The sequence below is a fragment of the Thermobia domestica genome, chromosome 1 (genome assembly GCF_964235325.1).
Source record: "Thermobia domestica chromosome 1, izTheDome1.hap1.1, whole genome shotgun sequence".
In the NCBI taxonomy this organism is placed as follows: Eukaryota; Metazoa; Arthropoda; class Insecta; order Zygentoma; family Lepismatidae; genus Thermobia; species Thermobia domestica.
The window spans coordinates 60,280,687-60,302,068 of record NC_137454.1 but is presented as its reverse complement, the minus strand read 5'-3'; the positions used below and the strand labels follow the sequence as shown (position 1 = coordinate 60,302,068).

The window sequence follows — 21,382 nt, the reverse complement described above, 5'->3', positions numbered from 1 at the left end:
TGCCACTTTTTATCCTGTCTTCCCTTTGTACAGAGCAGGGTGGAAAAAAATCATTTTTTTAAAAAAAACCATTTTTGTTGATTTTTTTTTATTTAAATCGAATTTTTTGATTTAAATCAAATCTTTCTCCTCGTATAATACAAGTCGCGAACTGAAGAAAAAGCATTAGGAATTAGTATTAAATGCTAATTATGCCACTTAAGTGAAAGTATTGGGGTTGAATTTTGGGGTATCCCCAATCGTTAACCTATATCAATCCCAAACAATGTTTCTTAATCCTTTTAAATTATGGCTCTTTTTAAACTTAAATTATAGACTATCAGTCAAGCAGCTACAGCATCATCCCTATTTATCCTAGGATCATGGTACATACATCACTCTCTTTAGAACAGAACAGCTTTTGAAACGGTAATATTCACATTTCCCTATCATGTCCCTGAAGAGGGAAATTTTGAGAGTAATGTTTTTTTTATTTTATTTTATTTTATTTCTTTCTATCCCCTCTGGATTCGCCTGTGTTAACGCACAATCTCAAAATCAACTGGGAAACACTAAGGGGTGTACTAAATGTATGTACAAAATTTCAAGCTTGTATCTTAGAGTAGTAAGGGTGAGGAAATTATTTAACAATGAGCTAAGAACATTCCCACGATGACCCGGATGTAATATAAAAATTTCCTCAGACATCCCTATTTATCCTAGGATCATGATTTGTACATTATTCTCTTCAGAATAAAACAAATTTTCGAACGGGTCCCTTCAAATGTCTCCATCATGTATCTGGGGCGGGTAAATCACGAAAAAAGGAATTTTCTCTTAAAAATATATATATATATATATTTTTTTAAATACCTCTGGACCCCTCCTCCTGTTTTAAGGCAGAGATCTGGAACAAATCTGAAAAATACTGAGGAGTGCACTGAGTAAATGTGAAAAATTTCATCTTGTAGGTGCAAAAGTAAGCCCGCGAAAGATAATATTCCCTAAATACCCCAGATTCACGTACAAAACAGGATCTCAGATAACAGTTTCCTGCGACATCCCTATTTATCCTAGGAGCATAGTACATACATCATTTTCTTCAGAATAGAACAGCCTTTCAAACGGTACCATTCATGTCTCCATCTGAGGCGGGAAAATCACGAAAAAAAGCTGTTTTTGTTAAAAATATTCTTTTTTTAAAAACATTTTTGCCTCTCTGGATCCCGCTGTTTCCACACAGAGATCTGAAAACATCTGAAAATTATTAAGGGGTGCACTGAACGAGTGTGCAAAATTTCAGTCTTCTGAATGCAAAATATAACCCGCAAAATGCAAAATAATAATACGCATAACAAAAATATCATCTTTTTAAATTTGACGTCATCACACACTATGCCTCAACGCAGAAAGGCGTGAAAGCATATGTAACGTGTTCTAGAATGCCTCCAGTCTTGAAGAGAACGAAGTAAAAAGCCTTACTGGTACTTTTTTAATCGAATAATGAAGATTCTACCCTATCACCTACAAATATAATATAATTTAAATATAATAATTTAATTATATAATTTAAAAGGTTAAGCATTAAGGAAAAAGTACAGCAACGTTTATCAAAATGACGCTTTTTTTCACAAAAGTTACTTATATTTGGCAGGGGCCTATTTTTAAAAACTAGAACTACCTTGCAGCATGAAATACATAAATTTCGCCTAAAGTTATAAAACAAAAAACAAAACTGGAGAGAGGATAGGACCCCTCTAAATACACCCTATTATCTAGGAACAAACAAACAGACACGCACATAAAAGAATTTTCGTCTTAAATGTCGATAGTGATTTCCCCGTTGGAATAGTTAACGATCTTAAAACCCAAACCCAATGTTACGACAAGAAGAAAGCAGGATTGCTCCGTTACCTGTTCAAAACGGGATTTTCCCTAATCATCCTCTGCATGACATTTGTTTTCATACTATACTGTACATTTGAGTCTCATTGTATTATGATTATTAATTTCCATTATCGAAATAACAAAACAGAAACGGGATTTTACTTATTTTCACTTTAAATTAATTTATTTTGGAATTCGATTTAAATCAACGATTTTTATTAAAAAAATCAAGTGATTGAAATCTTGATTTAAATCAATCCACCCTGGTACAGAGTCTTCTCGTAGCACACAGGCTGTACGCTACTTTATTATTTTATATGAAATTATTTCTAACACATACTAGTCAACGAAGATGACAGTGCTACAGAAATGTAATCCACGCATGCAGGAACTCTTAACTTTTTAACAGAGAAGACTACTACTAACACACAATGTTCAGCGTTTTTGCTCTAATTAATCCTATGCACATAAGGAATACGAATGTATTTGGGTTTTAAAACATTTTTATTTACTTTATATGGTGCTGCAGTAAAATTTCAAGAGTGGAGTAAAATTGCGGAGTATCCCAAAGAACATACGTATTTGGTACATATAATTTGAGGGAAAAATTTGAATAAGGGCTTAACTAGCAATTCTTTTATTTTTCAGGAGAGCAGAAAAACAAACGCCATTATCCAATTAACCAGCGTATTCACACAATATTTTTGGAGACAGGCGTTCGCTACGGAGCAGAGATATTACCTTACCATCACCTAGACACATGCGGACATGCTCAAACTTGCAGAAAATATGTATATCTCATATTACCGGAAATAGGTCGATACGCCCTTATCCAAATTACCCCTTCATTTAAAAAAACTATTAAAAGAATCGAGGCGTATTTAATGGTACGTCATTGTTATTAAATATTAATATGCGTCGATTTATTTCTTTAAGTAATTACTGCTAAAAGAGACTCAGTTTTCTATAAAAATGAAAAATAAATTACCCTTTTTCAAAAGATCTTCAATTTCTTTCTTCGTAAGTTGTTTGCTGCTATGTTCTTTGCCTCCTTGCGTTGTGTTCATGCTCTGGAGAACAGCCTTATCTAAACCTAGCTTCAAAGAAGCCTTGTCAAACATTTCGCGTTCATACGTACTACGACATAAAAGCCTATAAACTTTTACCATCTTCTGTTGTCCAATACGGTGACATCGAGCTTGAGCCTGAAAAAAAGATATAGAATCAGGTGAAAATCTTCATTTCCTGAAATTGAGCAGTATTTAAAAAAAAAAAAATAAAAATACCTTTCTTGATGTATACTTTTCACTGGTTTACATATTTAATACACTACTTGTTTGAACTTCACAAGTAAAGGGATAAGATAGTCTCGATAATGTGTTTCCCGTATCAAATGAATATTTGTGGATGATCTAGTAAAAAAAACAGTCTATAGAACATGGAACATAGATTATATTGTGATTTTTGCACACGATGGTCATGAATCAATTAAAACTGTTTACACAACAGATGAAAGAGCATATAACCTTCGAAAAAGGCATTTTCATTAAATCCTTGGCAATAAAGTGCGAAAAAGAAACTAAAAATTTATCACGCTTTAGACAAAAATCACTAAAATTATAATAAGAAATTCAAAGTATTACAAATTTCCAGTGAAACTAGAATCGAACCGAAGAATTTTGGCCCATTTCACTTTTCTTACTACAAATTTCATAACTCGCATTTGATACAATGAGAAAAAAAAAAAAAAAAAAAAAAAAAGTCCTCTATTTATCATTAATAAATTATTACAAATTTAGAGACTAATGATTTTTTTCCTTTTTTTAATATATAGGGTCGTTCGGAAGTGGGCGTACTCCTAATTGGTGTTTTTTTTTGACGGTTTTAGGTTTTATCCACATTTGTTTGGTAACATTGATTAGCATTGTATGGCAACATGGTTATCCCTGTTCATTTGCTTTCTGCTTGTTAACAGTTATTACCTGAATCAGACGTTTCCTGGCCGCTGGATTGGAAGAGGCTGTGCATCTTCACCAGCTCCCTTTGCTTGACCTCCAAGAAGTCCCAATCTGACGTCACCAGACAATGCTCTCTAGGATTTCATAAAGCAACAAGTAAGAAACACTAGATATCACACAACGCAGAATTACGAGCAGCTGTGGATCACGCTTTTACCCTCGTGACTCCGGAGTATCTCCGCAAAACATCTGCGAGAACTTGGCGCAGAATTCTGTTGTGTTATGACATGGATGGTGACAATACCGATGTTTATAACTCTCAAGACTTCAAGGTAACCGTGTACAGACATTCTACCATAACTAACACTATACTGTTGAAACTAAAGGGGATTACGCCCACTTCCGGACTACCCCCCCTCCCCCTCTCTCTCTCTCTCTCTCTCTCTCTCTCTCTATATATATATATATATATATATATATATATATATATATATATATATATATATATATATATATATATATATATATATCAGGCAGGATCAAAAAGTACTATAAGTGCCCTAAAAATGAACCACTGTATGTTAGTAACTTTTTGTGTGTTGTAGGTATTGACGGGTAGTATCCCCGGTGACGCAGTCGAAGACAATCGTAGTTCGAAGATGGCAGGGCTACTGGAAACATGGTCAAATGTTGAAGTGCGAAGTGTGAAAACAAGTGTGGTGTTGGTGTAGGGAGTTTGATAATGGGAGGACTGACATCACTGATGAGCATCGAAGTGGCATACTGTTAACCTCTGCTAGCGACCAGAACATTTGTCAGGTGGAGGAAATGATTAGGCAAATCATACTGTCACACATTGCAGAAGTATTGAACATTTCGTATGTTCCGTTCACAGTATTGTTCACAATACGCTTGGCTACCGCGAAGTGTGTGCACATTGGGTACCACGGAATCTCACACAAACGGACAAAAACAGACGAATGAGCACTAGTCTGAACCACCTGATTCGTTATCAACAAGAAGGTTCTTCATTTCTGTATCGCGTCATTAACGGGTGATGATACACCTGTGCCATTGTGAACACCTGAATCGAAACGTGCCTCCATGATGTTGAAACCTCCTTCATCGCCCCCATCCAAAAAAGTTTTAAACAGTAACATATGCAAAGAAAACAATGACCACTGTCTTTTGGAACCACCTTGGTGTGATTCACCTGGAATTTCTTCAACCGAGTACCAAGATCATTGCTCGGACCTACTGCCAGACGTGGAACAGACAGGGAGGCCATACGTCGGAAAAGACCTGGAGCACTAATGAAGGGTGTCTTGTTGTTACATGACAATGCTCAACCCCACACAGCCTATCTCACCCGTGACCATGTCACACGTTTCAACTGGGAGGTTTTGGAACACCCTGCATACAGCCCAGACCTTGCACCCAGCGATTTCCATCTCTTCGGACGAATGAAGAAGCATCTTCAAGGACAACGTTTCAACACAGTGCAAGAGGCACAGGACGCAGTGAAAACCAGAATTCTTCCATAATGGCATTGATGCTCTGGTCACCCGTTGGAACAAGTGTTCTAGACAAATATGGCGACTATGTGGAATGTTAGTTTGCAGTGTCATGTATATCCTGTAACAGAATAGGCAACCGAGACAAAGATTTCTGAAAAAAAATGTTACCTTACTTTTTGAACATATCTTTTATATATATGTTTTAATTTAATCTTACCTGTAAATCATTCTGAGGATTCCAGTCACTGTCATAGATAATTACTGTATCTGCAGCTGTCAAGTTAATACCCAAACCTCCAGCTTTTGTACACAGTAAAAAAACAAAACGGTCCGAATCAGGTTTGCAAAATCTATCAATAGCAGCTTGTCGAAGATTTCCTCGTATTCGCCCATCAATTCTTTCGAATGGATATCTGTAAACAGTAAATTCACATTCTTTACTCCTATACACAGACTATTTTAATGTGAAAACTTAAAAGTATATACTTCTTTATAAACGAGACTGTGAAGCTTCCGAACTTCTTACACCCACATGCTAACAGCTACGAATGCTCTATTATCCTACTAGTTTTTCTATCTTTCAATTTCAACTTATTTTTCGTTTCGAAATGAAAATTAGGTCTAATGTCTTATCCTTTCATTATGAGTGCAAAACACTCATACCTGACTTCGCACATACACATAATAGTTTTCTACAGCAGAAATGTAGCTACCACATTGTGTTACTTGCTAAAGGAGATAGAAAACTTGCTTTGGAATTCAGCGTTCCTTCCCAGCATCGAGACTAAGACTTAATATAAGATCCAAATCTTCACGAGATTCTACAGGATTAAACAGGGTTCTACCATACAGAAAACTGGAATGCTATTTAGCCTAAGGGAGCCTAGAATATAGTTATTTCAAGTTTCGGAAGGAAAAAGTATAATCAAATACATTTCGTGTGGTTAAACTTTAAAATACAGTTATTAGAAATAGTAAAATAATAAAGGTTACCGTTGCACTCATGGACCTCTACATTTTAGCTTAATATTTCAATTCGCTTGGGAGTCAAGTTCCCAACCATTTGTTACTTATTGCACGCTGGAACTCCCATACTACTTTCATTGACTGATTCTGTTTAAGTTCTGTAAAGAAAATGAATCACGGATTCCCGGACAAAACCAGATTTGTAAAACACTTATTGCATTTTTAAACACATCGTTTGCAATTATTATCCATCCACTAACACATGAATGAAGAACTGCTATTTTTTGTTAACAGTTTTGACATCAAATGTTATGTCTTTGATATTAATTTTTACATGTCACTTTGCACACTGGTTCCCATATATGCTGTACTCACTGTTAATATATGAAATTTAACGTATTTACAACTATGTATATATATATATCTTATTATGTATTTAAATATTTTTCTCATATTAGTTTAGTAAGTTGACAAGAAATATACACAGACAATATTCAACTTCGTGCTGAAGTCAGTCTTGGATCTGGTATTCTACAAAGTCCTGAACGTGAACCTATAAACCTTTGTAACTGAAAATACAAGTTTAATTTGTACTTTTCTTTTGATCTGACCTTATACAATTCTACCTATTATAAAAATGTCCACTATTTAAGTTGTTTTGGGCTTTGTCTCAATGAAAAACAATTCGAAAACATTTCTTTCAGTGATGTTAATGCAAGAATGAAGTACTTCCACTTTTTCAATTTAAGAGCCTGCCTTACTAAAAATAATACAAAATTTACCAATTTTCTTTTGCTTGTTTATTCATGAGTGAAAGGAAATAATGAAATGCAACTTACCACAATCGTAGATAATGTTATTCTACAACAGATAATATGACACTGAATTGTTGTATTTAGTTTGTGACAAACAAAATAGTTTTAACGTACAGTTATTTAAATTAAATAATAATGTTATTTAAAAAATAGTTCACATCATACCAAAACAACATGATACTTAATCAAATGCAGTTGAGTTCGTTCCTGTACTAACTGCCTTAACTTAAGTTTCAGGGGAATTGTTTTCTGACAACACTAAGATTTCTATGGATGGCAACACTGAACATTCTTCAGGTTCATATTTTCTATTGTAGAATAACATTATCTATGATTGTGGTAAGTTGCATTTCATTACCTCTTTTCACTAATGAATAAACAAGCGAAAGAAAAATGGTAAATTTTGTATTATTTTTAGTAAGGCAGGATCTTAACATAAGGAAACATTTGACCGTTACAAGAAGTAGCAATCCTTTATTCCAGTATTGGTGGACGGATAATAATTGCAAACGAACTGTTAAAAGTGTAGTAAATGTTACACAAATCTAGTGTAGCCTGGAAATCCGGGGTTCACTTTCCTTACAGGACTTACATAAGCAGTCAGTGATAGTGTTATAGGAGTTTCAGCCCGCAAGAAGTATGAAATGGCTGCGAACATGACTCTGAATAAGTTCAAATATTAAACTTCAATGTTCAAGATTTAAGTAAGTTACTGAAATATCAATTGATAAATGAAAAGTAATTAGCCTTTTGTTTCCAAAATATGATTTCCCGATCCAGAACAATTTATTAATTCTCCATCCAAACACTATGATGAGGGGCGCAGACAAACTGTCCTGAAAATATTACGATCGAATGATAAATGAACCATAACCAGATATGACAACAATACGACGTTAACTTACTTTCTATATACCAAATAATCTTCTAATATGTCCAAGCATCGCACCATCTGACTGAAAATTAACACTCGATGTCCATTTGCTTTCAATTTTGGAAGCAACTTGTCAATAAGAACCATTTTACCGGATGAATTGATCAACGCTTTGAAATAAGCATCAGGATCTGGATCTTCTCCATGAGTAGTTTTGTACTCTAACTGAATTTGTTCCTCCGCACCTGGAAAATAATAAGACGCGTCTACTATTTACGAAAATATGGTACAACATTGTATTGTAAAGTTTGCATTTGGCACAGAAAATTACACACAGAATAACCACATGAAGAATTGTTGTATTTCTTCTTCTTCCCACATACGACGTTTTACTAAATAAATAAATAAATAAATAAAACGAAATATGACTATTTTCAATGCCACTATCCAACAGGGGACCGAAACAAACTGAACAATCTTCCCCACCACGGTTTAGCCTATATGTATAGATCTGATATATATATATATATATATATATATATAGACAATTTATCTGGAACATCCGTGATAACGGAGAAATCAAAAGAGGGAGAAAAGTGGAACTTTGTATGAAGCAACTATAAGGAAGGGGACATAGTTTTACGTATTAAACACCACCACCCGGTGAACAGTGTTGCCACACCAGTATAAAGTTATATTTTTCAAATGGCACTACGTTAGGTTATCACATTATTCAAATCAACATGTTAAAACGAAAACTTAAAATATCACATTTATTATTCATGTTGCAAACTAAGGATGTTATAATATCATAAACATCCAAAGTTTGGTAGCCTCTATCACACAAAGGAGATGGAGAAGACAATGCGCATCGGAAGTGCCTTAGCGTTAGATACTATGGTCGTGGTATGACTTGTATTGAATGAATAGCAACGAAGTCTGAAAATTTGATTTTTTTCAAAAGGCTTCATTTCGAAAAAAATTCTTAGATAAGTATCATATCTAGTTACTTGTGTGGTTTGCAATTGGCAAACAAATCATTTTTCCGTTTATAGCACTTCGATATCTAAAACAATTCCGGAGATATGATAAACATTGATGAAGTTCGCAACACTGTTGACAATATTTAAATTGATTGTTGTTTTCCTTGTCTTTTATAGCATTAGGTGTAATAACTTAGTAGGTGTAATTACAATAAGTCCTCGCAATTACAGGATTTAAGCAGTGTTGGAAACTTCAGCAATGTTTATCATATCTCCGGAACGGTTTGAGATATCGAAGTGCTGTGAACGACAAATGATTTATTTTGTCAATTGCAAACCACATAAGTAACTAGATATGATACTTATCTAAGAATTTTTTCGAAATAAAGCCTTTTGAAAATTTTCGAATTTCCAAGCCCATGTATCTTAGTTGTTATTCATTCAAAACAAGTCATACCACGAACATAGTATCCAGCACTAAGGTACTTCCGATGTACATGTCTTGTCCATCTCCGTTGTGCTATATGTTTAATAGAAGCTTCCGAACTTTGGATGTTTGTGATACTGTCACATCCTTAGTTTGCAACACTGAATAATAAATGTGATATTTTAAGTTTTCGTTTAACATATTGATTTGAAATACGTTATAATCTGACGTAGTACCATTTGAAATATATAACTTTATACTGGGATGGCAACACTGTTCACCGGGTGGTGGTGGTTAATACGTAAAACGATGTCCCACTCCTTATGGTTGCTTCATGCAAAGTTTCGCTTTTCTCCCTTTTTTGGTTTCTCCGTTATCACGGATGTTCCAGATAAATTGTCCACTCTGTATAAATAGGGTGGGCGGAAAGTAACTCCCTACATTGAACTGTGATTTTTTATTGATATTGTGTAGACAAAAAAATTATCTTGTTTTGTAGACTAAAGTATGATGTTTTTCACTTTTTCCAAATGCTGTGAAGCTTTTGTTGTTTCTTTGAAGCCGCAGAAATGCCAGGACGATTAAATATTGAGAGAACAAAAATTGCACCAACATTTGAGGTGTGGCAGTCAGGTCCAACGGTGGAGGCGTCACCATGGGTGGCAAAAACAATTTAAAATTGCCACAGAAAATTAATATCTACCGGAAGTGTAGTGGACATAAGAGATCAAGGTAGGCTCTCGACTTCGGTATCAGAGGAAAAGATGGCCACAGTGAAAGAGATGTTCGAGAGAAGCCCTTCAAAACCAACAAGGTAGGCACACTATTCTGTGCGTACAATTCTCCACAGAGTAACATTACAGACCATTAAGTCCTCATTATGTCGAAAAGTTGCTTCCAGATGATTGTGACAGGCGTGCTGAATTTTGAGAAATGATGCTTAATACCTGTTTGAAGATAATCCATACCTGTTTGAAAAAAGTCTGTGGAGTGTTTCATGTAGGAGTTCGTTAATCGTCATAACAGCCATTATTGGACAGGTGATTTCAAAAAGACCGGTGAAAAATGCAGGGCAAGCCGAAAGTGACAGTGTGGTGTGGATTAACTGCTTCCCACATTATTGGACCGTATCTGTTGAGAGATCCTGTAAACGCTGGAAGATACCTGGAAATGTTAGAAAATTTTATATAGCCTACAATTTCTGAATGGGACGAGACACATGAACTGTTATTTATACAAGATGGAGCTCCCCTTCATTACGCCTTGTCTGTAAGACAATGGCTCGATGAACGCTTCGGAGAACACTGGATATGTCGCCGAGGTCCCACTAAAAGGCCAGCGCATAGTCCAGACCTCACCTTCACGCGAACTTTTAGCGAACTTGAGAATAAGATTCGTTCATAGTATGAGAACAAAGTCATAAGTGGTGTTTCTCCTGTGGTTTTGGGGAAGGTCGTAGTAAACGTACTTGTTCGTTTGACAGTGTCTAGAAATTATTGGAACACACACTGAGTTGTAACTTTTGGAAAGATAATGGTATATAATAAACTACACATGTGCAAAACAATGGGTCTACCTACAATATTTTAGGAGGAAAAAAATATTAAAATAGGGAGTTACTTTACGCCCACCCTGTATCTAAACACGTAGAACAATTACAATAACACTTAAACATTTTCTACCATATACAGTGAAACCTCTCTAAGGCGAACAGCCATGGGTAATCAAATATTGTCCGCTATAGAGAGGTGTCCGCCTTAGAGAGGTTTCAATATTTTATGACGTATATTAGTAAACAAGGTAATATGCAATTAGAAAAAATATTTTTGCATTAATCATGTATTTACGAATATTAAAAAAATGCCTGCATTCTCTTCCGGCACCCAATACTCCATGTTCAAGGCACAACATGGAAAAAGATGGTATAGTTCTCCGCTCTTTACACTTATTACTACTTATTACATTTTCGGTATGTTGTTTTAATTTGTGAGTTAATTGCAGTCCAGTAGTGTCTTTTTTGAGACAATATGTGTACCCGCAGGCCCAAAATACCAAACTCGTCTTCTGCTTGCTTCCAGATTCCAGCGGGAAAGTACCATAACGTGTCACTCCAAATGGTGGGTAACTGTCAATCACTTTTGTGTGCTTGGGTGGGAGTGGGATGCAAGCAAAGGACATGTGAGTGTTGTTCACCAGAGACTTTGACTGGGTTACTGACCAGCCAGTTGAGGAGGCAAAATGTTGTCACAATGCTTTCTTGATGACACATGTATGAATTACTAAAATTTATTTTTACTGCACTTTTCAACTTGTTTCTAGAGAAAGTGTCCGTAATACAGAGGTAAATAATACCTATAAAAACAGGAAAGACTGTTCATGTCCGTACTAGAGAGTGTCCGCTTTAAAGAGGTTTGTCAATAAGTTTTTTCCTATTACAGTGTTTGGGGATTACAACATATGTCCGTCACGGGAGGTGTCCGCTTTATAGAGGTTTCACTGTATCATATAAATACTATAATATATGTATGTGTGTAGTATTAGGGCACTATCATGATACCGTCGAACATCATTTATTTAAAAAAATAAAATAAATAAATAAATAAATAATAATGTCTCGTCCAGTCTTTTAATAAACAGACATTGCCAATTTATTTATTTTTTAAACTGCAAAACGAATTCTCGTTTTACTAAGCACTAATTATACAATATGCTATGAATAATATATATTATTATCTTTTCTAAACAAATTCGTACGGTATTTTGAAGACTCCAACACTCCACACATTCGATGACCCGACATAATAAAATACAACCTTCTTTGAAATTTGAAACAAAGGTAGGATCTCAACAAGATTAGTTTACCTTACCAATTCTCCCTATTCTTGAAATTAACTTTATAACGGGTATGTTCTTATATCTACAAATTTAATATCAAATCTTTAGTACATATATGACACTCAATTCTTCTTTTGAAGATGAAAATTAATTGAATTTTTTATTGATAACAAGGCTGACTGAAGAAACAGTAATGTCTCCTTAGCGAAATCAAGTGGGAGTGGAAATTTAGATTTTGCACAAAACTGTATCTTACAAAAACTTCCTTCCATGACAATAACAGCGATTTGATTTCCCCTTCTGGGACAGTAGGAAAACTGTTTTGATTGTGTATCAGCGTACGTGAACTTAATAAAGAAAGAACTTACCATTTAGCAGATATGGATGGATACAACATTTCCGTAATTCCATCATGGTATTCATAAGATTTGGTACGTTTGCTGTTGACGTTCCCTTTGACAAAAACGAAAAGTTCCTTTCTAATATTGCCCTATAATATTTCTTCTGGATATTGGTCAATTCCACCTGTATGAACATCAAAGTGAGAATGTATTTAATTTCCGAAGTTGACAAAAATCAAATTAACATGCATTCAATACAGAAGAAATAAATACACAATTAGTCAAATTTCAAGTATAGGCTATTAGATTACTTACATAGTGTATGTCATACATAATATAGGAGGAAAAAATCGTACCAGTTTCAAATTCCACTGTTAAGTGTCTTCATCCCGGCGAAATTAAAATATCGCTAATTTTACAGTTATTATGTGATATCTTCAAATAGATAAAAGATAATCGAAATGTGGAACAAGAGCGCCCTAGACAGTACTATTTTACATGAGAAACCGTTATTACGACTCACTTATCTGCTTTCGATTTCGAGCCATTTTGAAAATCGGCATTTATTTTCGCGTTTCTAAACAGCTGAAAACGGAAAGCCGCTAGGTGACTTGTGATAACGGTACCTAACGCAAAATAATATTGTCTAGGGCGCTCTTGCTCCATATTTCGATTGTCTTTTATCTATTTGAAGATATCACATAATTACTGTAAAATTAGCGGTATTTTAATTTCGCCGGGATGAAGACTCTTAATCTAAAAATTATGCGATATTGGGAAGAAAAAAAAAAAAAAAGTGGTTTAGTCATTGTGTGTGACTGAGAAAGAGTATCTCAGTGTAACACTCAAAATATTGAAGGAAAAACTGAAGGAACATTATTAGCAAGTTAGTAATCTGTTATATTGTATGTTCCATACAGTCCATCATAATTACTTTGATCTATATGGAATTTGACTGTGTAATTATTACTTCTGTACTGAAGCTTGCCCAAAATATATAATTTCTATAAATAATAATAATAATAATAATAATAATAATAATTCAAAATTACTGTTTTCATCCAATCTAATAAAATAAATATTACGTATTTGCGATATCAACTAAAAATTTTAGCTCTGCCTTCAAATATCTTCAAAAATTTCCTCTTATTCTTCATATACGCACCTGGGACAATGTTTACACAAGAGATGCAAAGAATTCGAAAATTTCTGAAGAAAGAAAACTTCCATCAAGCTTTTTCTGACTGGGAAATTTTGGACTTTTTAAAATATTTCTATTTTAGTCGAGACAACAGCATGTTCTTTCTTTCTTTTCCAATTATAACACGAAAACAAATATTTAATTACTGCATTCTGAAGAAAGAAAAAAAATGATCAAAGAAAATTGGTAATGCGATAGAAAGGGCAAATGTATAGACGAAATGGGCTTTCCGGTTTCAACAAAACGTAGAGCTATTAGAAAAGGCCGTTAAAATTAAAGGGAAACTGACTTAAAAGGACTATCCACAAGTTTCTAATTTCAAAAATTTTGACACGATGTAAAGAAAGAAGTAATTTTGTGAATAATAAAGTTTAACTACCGACTACCGTTTTAAACTATCATCATACCCAAAACAACGGTTTATGGGTTTAATTTTGAAAACTGAACTCAGATTAGGTTCTAATTGAATATGTGAAGCTCAGAATAACGTGTTTTTCGATATAATTTCGCTAATTAAATACCTGTTACATATTGAGTTCCACTACCAATACAAGAACTTACACTTGATAACAACCATTGAAGTACCAGTTGGTTAATTACTCACGATATCTCATTCCACGACTACATGATGTAAACACATTTTCTTAATTGAAGAATACACTATAGGTAAACAAATGTAATACTTAAATAAGATCATAAAAAGCTTTTTAAAAGGGGGAAATTTATTTATATATATATATATATATATATATATATATATATATATATATATATATATATATAAACACTAGTTTTTATGCGAAATCTCCATCCCAGAAAAGCAGACTTTTTCGCATCTCTAATCCACAATTACAGTAAACGGTAGTTCGGTTTATTAGAAATTCTAGACTGAATTTTGGACTAAAATCAATCAATCACTGTATTCACCACTATACAACCTTTATTCGTATCACTTATCCACAAATCAATTTGAAACCTACATAATGCACAGCCGACTAAGGCATAGGCCATGTCAGTCAGTCACGTGCTTTCATTACGAAACATGGATAATTGTACAAGTTAAATGCAACTCTAGAGAAACGAATAACAGACCCACTAGAGGCTTTTCGCTCTACAATACCCTCCTTTTTAAATGTGTTTCATTCATTACTGCATGTAATATATTAATTACGTAAGCTTATGTACATACTAACTTCAACAAACAGCTCTTTTTTCTCCAATATTACATGCGGATGTATCAAGTAAGTTTTACGAGACTGCACATACCATTATTTTGCACACACATCTCGATTGTCGCAACTTTCTTATTATCTCCGTTGCAAGCAGTAGTTTTAAATATGTTCTGCAAAAATTGCTTATATACCCGAAGCAGTTTAGCATTTAAAGTAACTACTTTTAACGTTAGAAAATACTCTTGAGCATTCACTGAAATATGAAACTGAAGTTCAAGATTGAAACATTTACCTCTATCACAGTTTCTTCTTTGGGAGCAATTGTCTTCTCTACGTCTTCTTTCAAACGTCGCAACATCATCGGCTTCAGTAACATCTGTAATTTCTGAACTTCGGTTTCAGTTTTCAGGTCACCAAATTCTTGCAGGAAAGCTTCACTACTTGTAAACTGTTCAGGTTCCAAGAAATTTAGAAGTGAAAATAATTCATTTACATTATTTTGAAGAGGTGTTCCAGATAAAAGCACACGATGTTCCTTTAAACAAAAATGAAAATATTACAATATAGAACACAACATTATTTGATACACAAATAGCAGTAATTATATATAAGTGAGAAAGGGTATACTTCATTAACACAACTACTTATTTATTAACATGATCAAGTGTAGTGCCCTAGAAAAAATTACATAATAAAACTGAACTACTGGTCTATCCTTTCAGAAATTACTGACTAATTAACACTGTCTTTTACACTGGGTACGAAGTAACTGTTTTAAATACATATCTTCAGATTCAGATTAGAAATAAGATTTTTGAGCTTTCGGCATCTATAGCCATGTTAGCCCGTTATGTAAGAGAGAAAGTCCCTCGGCGATCACACTATCCAAGAAAAGGGAAGGAAGGAAGCGGCTTGGGACCTGTATGGCAGTACTATCCCGGCTTTCACCTGGTGTCATATAAATCTTACTCAGCATAGCTGGCCTGAAAAAGCTTCTACGCTTTTTCGGCCGACTGTTACGTATCTTTCGAGATCATGTCACCCTAAAATACATTGAGTAGTAAAACTAAAATATATGGGATATATTCTGTGCGAAACTAACAAGTTTGGCGTTCCACATATTTTACTTCTGTGATAGTTTTTCGATATACGTGAGTGATAAAGTTGTTTGCTGTCCAATATTATCGAGATTCAAGTTTTATTTAATGTTAGTTATGGACCCGTAAATATACGAGTTCAGTGTATTAATCGATTTTCGTGAGTGTGGCGACGGAGGATTAGAATAGCGGCTCTCAATTTTGCTGGGATACATTTAGCACTGTAAGGTTAGTGTCTCATTTTAGTTAATGAGACAGGTAACTGAGCAATGTGAGAACTATCACGAGTATCGATAATTGTTCATGTGGATTAAAAACTTCAACTGGACAGAGACTGAACTTAAAATGTAAATTAAATTAAAAGAATCCCAACTATCAAAACTGGATTTCATTCAGTTTCCCCAGATCACTTTTTATCGCTATCGATTTTTTTTTTTTTTTTTTTTTTTTAATTTAGTAATGTTGTGGTGGAATACTCTCATTACATTCAGTCTGTTTCCCACATCCCTTTTTATCGCTGATTTTTTTTTTTTTTTAATTTACTATTGTTTTCCACGAATGGTACTTCCTTCTGTAGCAATTAATTTTTATTTTTCTAATTTTTTTTAAATTTCAGAATTATACGTACATCGTTACTCTGTCTTTCTGCAGTACTCTTACCGATCAATCCGTCGCATCTGTTTTTCCTTGTGCACTCGAAACCTACTTCATTTTCAATCTCGTAACAATATCACCTACCTGCATTATAACTGTTTATGTTTACTGAAAATACAATAATTAAATTCAACCTACCAGGTTAAGTAATCGCAGTCCTTCCAACAATTTGCAGTTTCTGTTCTTCAACCTATGAGCTTCATCAATCACACACAGTCTCCAGTTAAATTCTTTTAACTCAAAGCAATCAGTAATAATAATTTCAAAAGTTGTGATTAATACATTGAACTTCTGGGTTTCCTTGATAATATTTCCTTTATCGTCTTTAAAAAACATCTCGTACTCCTGAATCATATTTCGACTAGCGTTCCTGCAAAGCAAAAATTTTATAAATAAATATATCAGGATATTCTAGTCACAAACCATTTTTTAAGCTATTTTTTTGTTCCTATTTTTTTTTGGGGGGGGAATATACACTAGAGTGCCGCTTAACAAAATTTGATGGGACCGATGGTGGTTCGGTTGAAAGAATATTCGTTTCAACCAGACAAAAGGTTTGATACAGTACAGTACACGTTCGTATTCTTTATATATTTGTGGAGTGAAAACATATTGACAAAATATGATTATTTCAAAACAGAGCACTGCGTAGCTACAGTCGTACGACTAAAACAGTGAAATTTAATTCAGCTTGTGACAAAAATGTATGTATCTTCTTTGGCCTTCTCTTAGTAAAGGCTTTTTGGTTGTTTGGTTAATCCAGAAATTCGGTTAAACGGGACTGTAAAGTATAAATAAAAGATACAGGCTACCGCACCACACTTTCCCGCTTCCATTTCTTAAACCATGACATGAAGTTACAGAAATGTCTATTTATGAAATACAAACGGAATTATAATAGCGGTGTTTGGAAAACTGTCCCAAAGAAACTTACTCTACTAGAAGAAAATCATTTCTGGTTTCTTAGTAGAAAAAGAAAATAATATACCATGTCTCAGACTATTAATCTATTCATTTACAAAGTATTAAGATAATTACTAGACCCATTTTCGAGAGAATCTTCGAAAAAGCACATGCACGTCAGTATAAATACTCTCTCTGAAACTTTGTGAGGAAAGTGAATTGTGCAACTTTTAGGGTTATTGATGAAATATTTAAAACCTTAATGTCAATACTTAAAATGTCTAGAAAATTAAGAAAAGTTTGAGCAAATTGTGGATCTGATTTTCATTTGAAGTACTCTTATACTTGGTTTAGAAGAAGAATGGGAAACATCCTCTGAACAATCTTCTTAAAACACTGTTTTACAATTATTAAATTTAATACGAATCTAGAGTATGACACTAATTAATTTTGAATTTTCAAAATGTGTTTAAATTTTTAAGTAGTTATTACGATATAATCAAATTATTATGCAACAAAATTTTCTCTAACTGCTCAAGAAACAACTTTAAAGATAATAGTCTGTATGTCTTGGCGACAACTTGATCTATCCACACTTTGGTATTCAAGGTCTTAGTCCCAGATAAATATAGCTATGACTTCAAAATCTCCATATAAAACGAAGTTGTTTCCTGCGAAACGTTAAGTACGATATTATTATTCAACATGAATCTCTTTTGTTATTATTTAGATTTCGACATCCATTTTACATATATATTTGTACCGCTGTCCGATTAAGTCCTAATTTAGGTAAATTCCTCTTTTAGTTTACAGGACACTACATAAATTGAACTACTTATTTAGTAGTTATTGGAAAGAAAAGAAGCGTGTCTGTAAATCCACTTTTGAACGTAATTGTACACGAATGACTAAACATATACACTAAATATGATACTTTTACTCCTTTTAACAATTGCAAAACAGAAAAAAAATACGCCACTTACGATCCATGATAAACAATAACATTCATGTCCGTCCATGCTTCAAATTCTCTCTGCCAATTTGGTATTGTGGACAAAGGAGCAACAACAAGAAATGGTCCCCTTATTCCGTATTGATGAACTGCATTTATGAATGCTATGGACTGAATTGTTTTTCCGAGACCCATCTCATCAGCTAATATACAATTACGACTATAAAAGAAGAAAAACATCATTACTTTATGATCTATGGTGAAAAAGCAAATGTATGTCAACACTGGTATTTAGTTTTCTTCACTGAATAAAGCGAAAAATATAAGAAAATTCTTAAGTGAATTATGAAAATATTAAAATATGAAAATAAAAACTGCAAGAGTATTTGCCATTTGCTTACATTTCTATCTAAAACTGCAAGAGCTTAAGAATCAAGTCAGAACAGTGAAAATAATTTAAGCAAATTATACACTTGTAATGCAAATGTGGTTGATTAAATAAAATTGGATAACTTACCCATTGTACCATGAAAAAAGTAGCCAGTTTAACCCTTCTAACTGATATGCTCTTAATTTATTATCATTTTTGTACACAGGAGATTCCTCTAATTTTGTCCAATCTTCGGCATTTGGCTTTTTCTTTGGCTGAAAAGAAAGTATTAGGTTACACCAAAATAACATTACTTTTAACAAACAATTCAGAAAACACTAAGAAAAAATTTCCTTGTGTGCGTATTTTATATATTAATATAAGAGTACACACAATAAATATGAAACGTTTCGCATTTTAAACAAAGAAAATATTTCATTAATGCAATACACAATAAACAGACGCAGTTTCCAAACTCACTTAATCGAATCATCTTATCTTGTAGAAAATTCTATTTTTGAAGTGTCCTCCTTCGTATTTCATCAAGGTGTAATAAGTAAGTACTGAATAAGATTACGTTTTCAATGCACAATGCTTTACAATATAAATGCCAGAATACCGAATCGTTCGTATACTTAGAAGGCTATTTTTGAGTGCTTGAATGCGTAATGAGTACGCTAATAAAACATTTGACATAACATGAAGTAACCCTGTCGCTGAAGCTAACTTGACGAGTGAACCAAGATGTGCAGTGGCAAGTACGAGGGGCCTTCCACATTGATTTACACTTTCCTTTTTTTCTTCTTTCAGGGTCCACAATTGAGTTCGTCATTACAGTTGGAAGGAAGTCTACCACCCCAACAATGTTTCAGGATATACCTTAGCAGCTGCCATGCAAAAAATCATGAATGCAGATTTTAACTCGTTCACCAATCCAGCCTGTTCACGAGATTCCCCTCCCTCTCCCATCCAACTTCAATTTGTTCCCCAATCTACAAAAATGCTCAAGTTGGACGTCTTTTTGTAAGTGATACTGAAGTCATTACAGCTGTGAAGGAGTTCTTGTAATCATAACCTAAAAATTTGTTTTCTACTGGGATATTGCTGGAGCAAGTATGTAAGGGAACGCGGCACTAGTCCTAAACGGCACAAGACCTAAAAGTCATTTCGCGGCGCAAAGTCCTAAACGGCGTAAGATCTACAAAATTATTTTGCGGCACAAGTCCTAAAAGGCACTGGACCTAAAAATTCCTTGTGGCACTACCATCGCGTCCGTGTCAAGAATACTGTCAATCTGTTAGTCAAAGTTTTAGATACATAGTTTGTTATTGCAGAACCAGATTCTAGCTTAGTTCTTACAAGTAATTTGAATAAATACATTTTCAATCGTTCTGAAATAATAAATAAATAAAGCCTATTGTTCTTTCTTGCTGTTTCCATAATAGCATGTGTGTGGTGACAAAATATTAACAACCTATCAAATGCGATTCCCAGATCTTTCATAATGCCTTTTTTTTTTCCCACACCATTGACCTCGTATTAGTAACATAATGTTGTGTTTTAGTTATATACGTCATAAATTTTGCTTTATGCTGATTTGAAGTAAATTATTTTTACACATATATTTATCATATTCAACTCCTTCCGTAGCAAATAGTTGTCATACTCGTAATTAACTACTCTTTACTCGTTACAATTATTAACTGTAGTTTTAGTATTACTAACATAGCTGTTGCCGTTGGAATTAACTATTATTATTATTATTATTATTATTATTATTATTATTATTATCAATAATAATAATAATAATAATAATAATAATAATAATAATATTTCAGATATGCTACATTTTTGAGACCCTGAGCCTTTACTGTACGTGAAGTTAAAACTAAAGGTTATGTCACAGATGGCAAATGATGGCTTAACACCCAAAACAAACTCTTGGTCCCCCGAGTGGGGGTTAGTCTGTGTTTAATAATTACAGCAAATTAATAATGTTTATAACAGATTGTGAAAGAAACACTTTTTAAAAAATTAAACTACGTCAACATGTTAAAGTAATTAGAAGAACCTAATTAATCATTCACTTTGAACTCCCATTTGCTTAACTGGACGAACCCAGACCTAAAGGAAAATGTTTTTTGCCCAAATATCATAAGCAGTGGGAAATTTTCATACTATAGAAATTGACCCTCCTTCCCTTTTAGATGTGTAATTTTCAAGACGCTGAAACATATATTTCATTACTTTCAGTTAGAAGTTGAAATAACGAGTTTCAAGCATCCAGCTTAAGCAAATCCTTCCCTACTTTATAAATATTTTCTGAATAAGTAATGTGAAATTCGAACATTAAATAAAGTTCACCCTTTGTTCTTTCCCTTTTATGCGTTGAATTTTCAGTTTGTTTTAAGTGGAAAGTTTATATGCAAAGTTTCATTTTACTAGCTTCAG

The 21,382-nt window shown here is 33.7% G+C and overlaps 1 protein-coding gene across 4 annotated transcripts in view; it reads right to left on the bottom strand.

Annotated features, from left to right (window-relative positions):
* kis (chromodomain helicase DNA binding protein kismet) overlaps positions 1–21,382 on the bottom strand; it is a 158,499-nt gene that overhangs the window by 67,503 nt on the left and 69,614 nt on the right. For all 4 annotated transcript variants that reach the window (XM_081757548.1, XM_081757556.1, XM_081757560.1 and 1 more), the window contains exons 12-19: positions 19,079–19,206; positions 18,593–18,781; positions 16,845–17,076; positions 15,248–15,490; positions 12,610–12,766; positions 8,028–8,241; positions 5,559–5,754; positions 2,855–3,071 (exon numbers count right to left, since the gene is read on the bottom strand). In XM_081757548.1, coding sequence (XP_081613674.1) covers positions 2,855–3,071; positions 5,559–5,754; positions 8,028–8,241; positions 12,610–12,766; positions 15,248–15,490; positions 16,845–17,076; positions 18,593–18,781; positions 19,079–19,206 — 1,576 coding nt within the window. The remainder of the gene's footprint in view (positions 1–2,854; positions 3,072–5,558; positions 5,755–8,027; positions 8,242–12,609; positions 12,767–15,247; positions 15,491–16,844; positions 17,077–18,592; positions 18,782–19,078; positions 19,207–21,382) is intronic.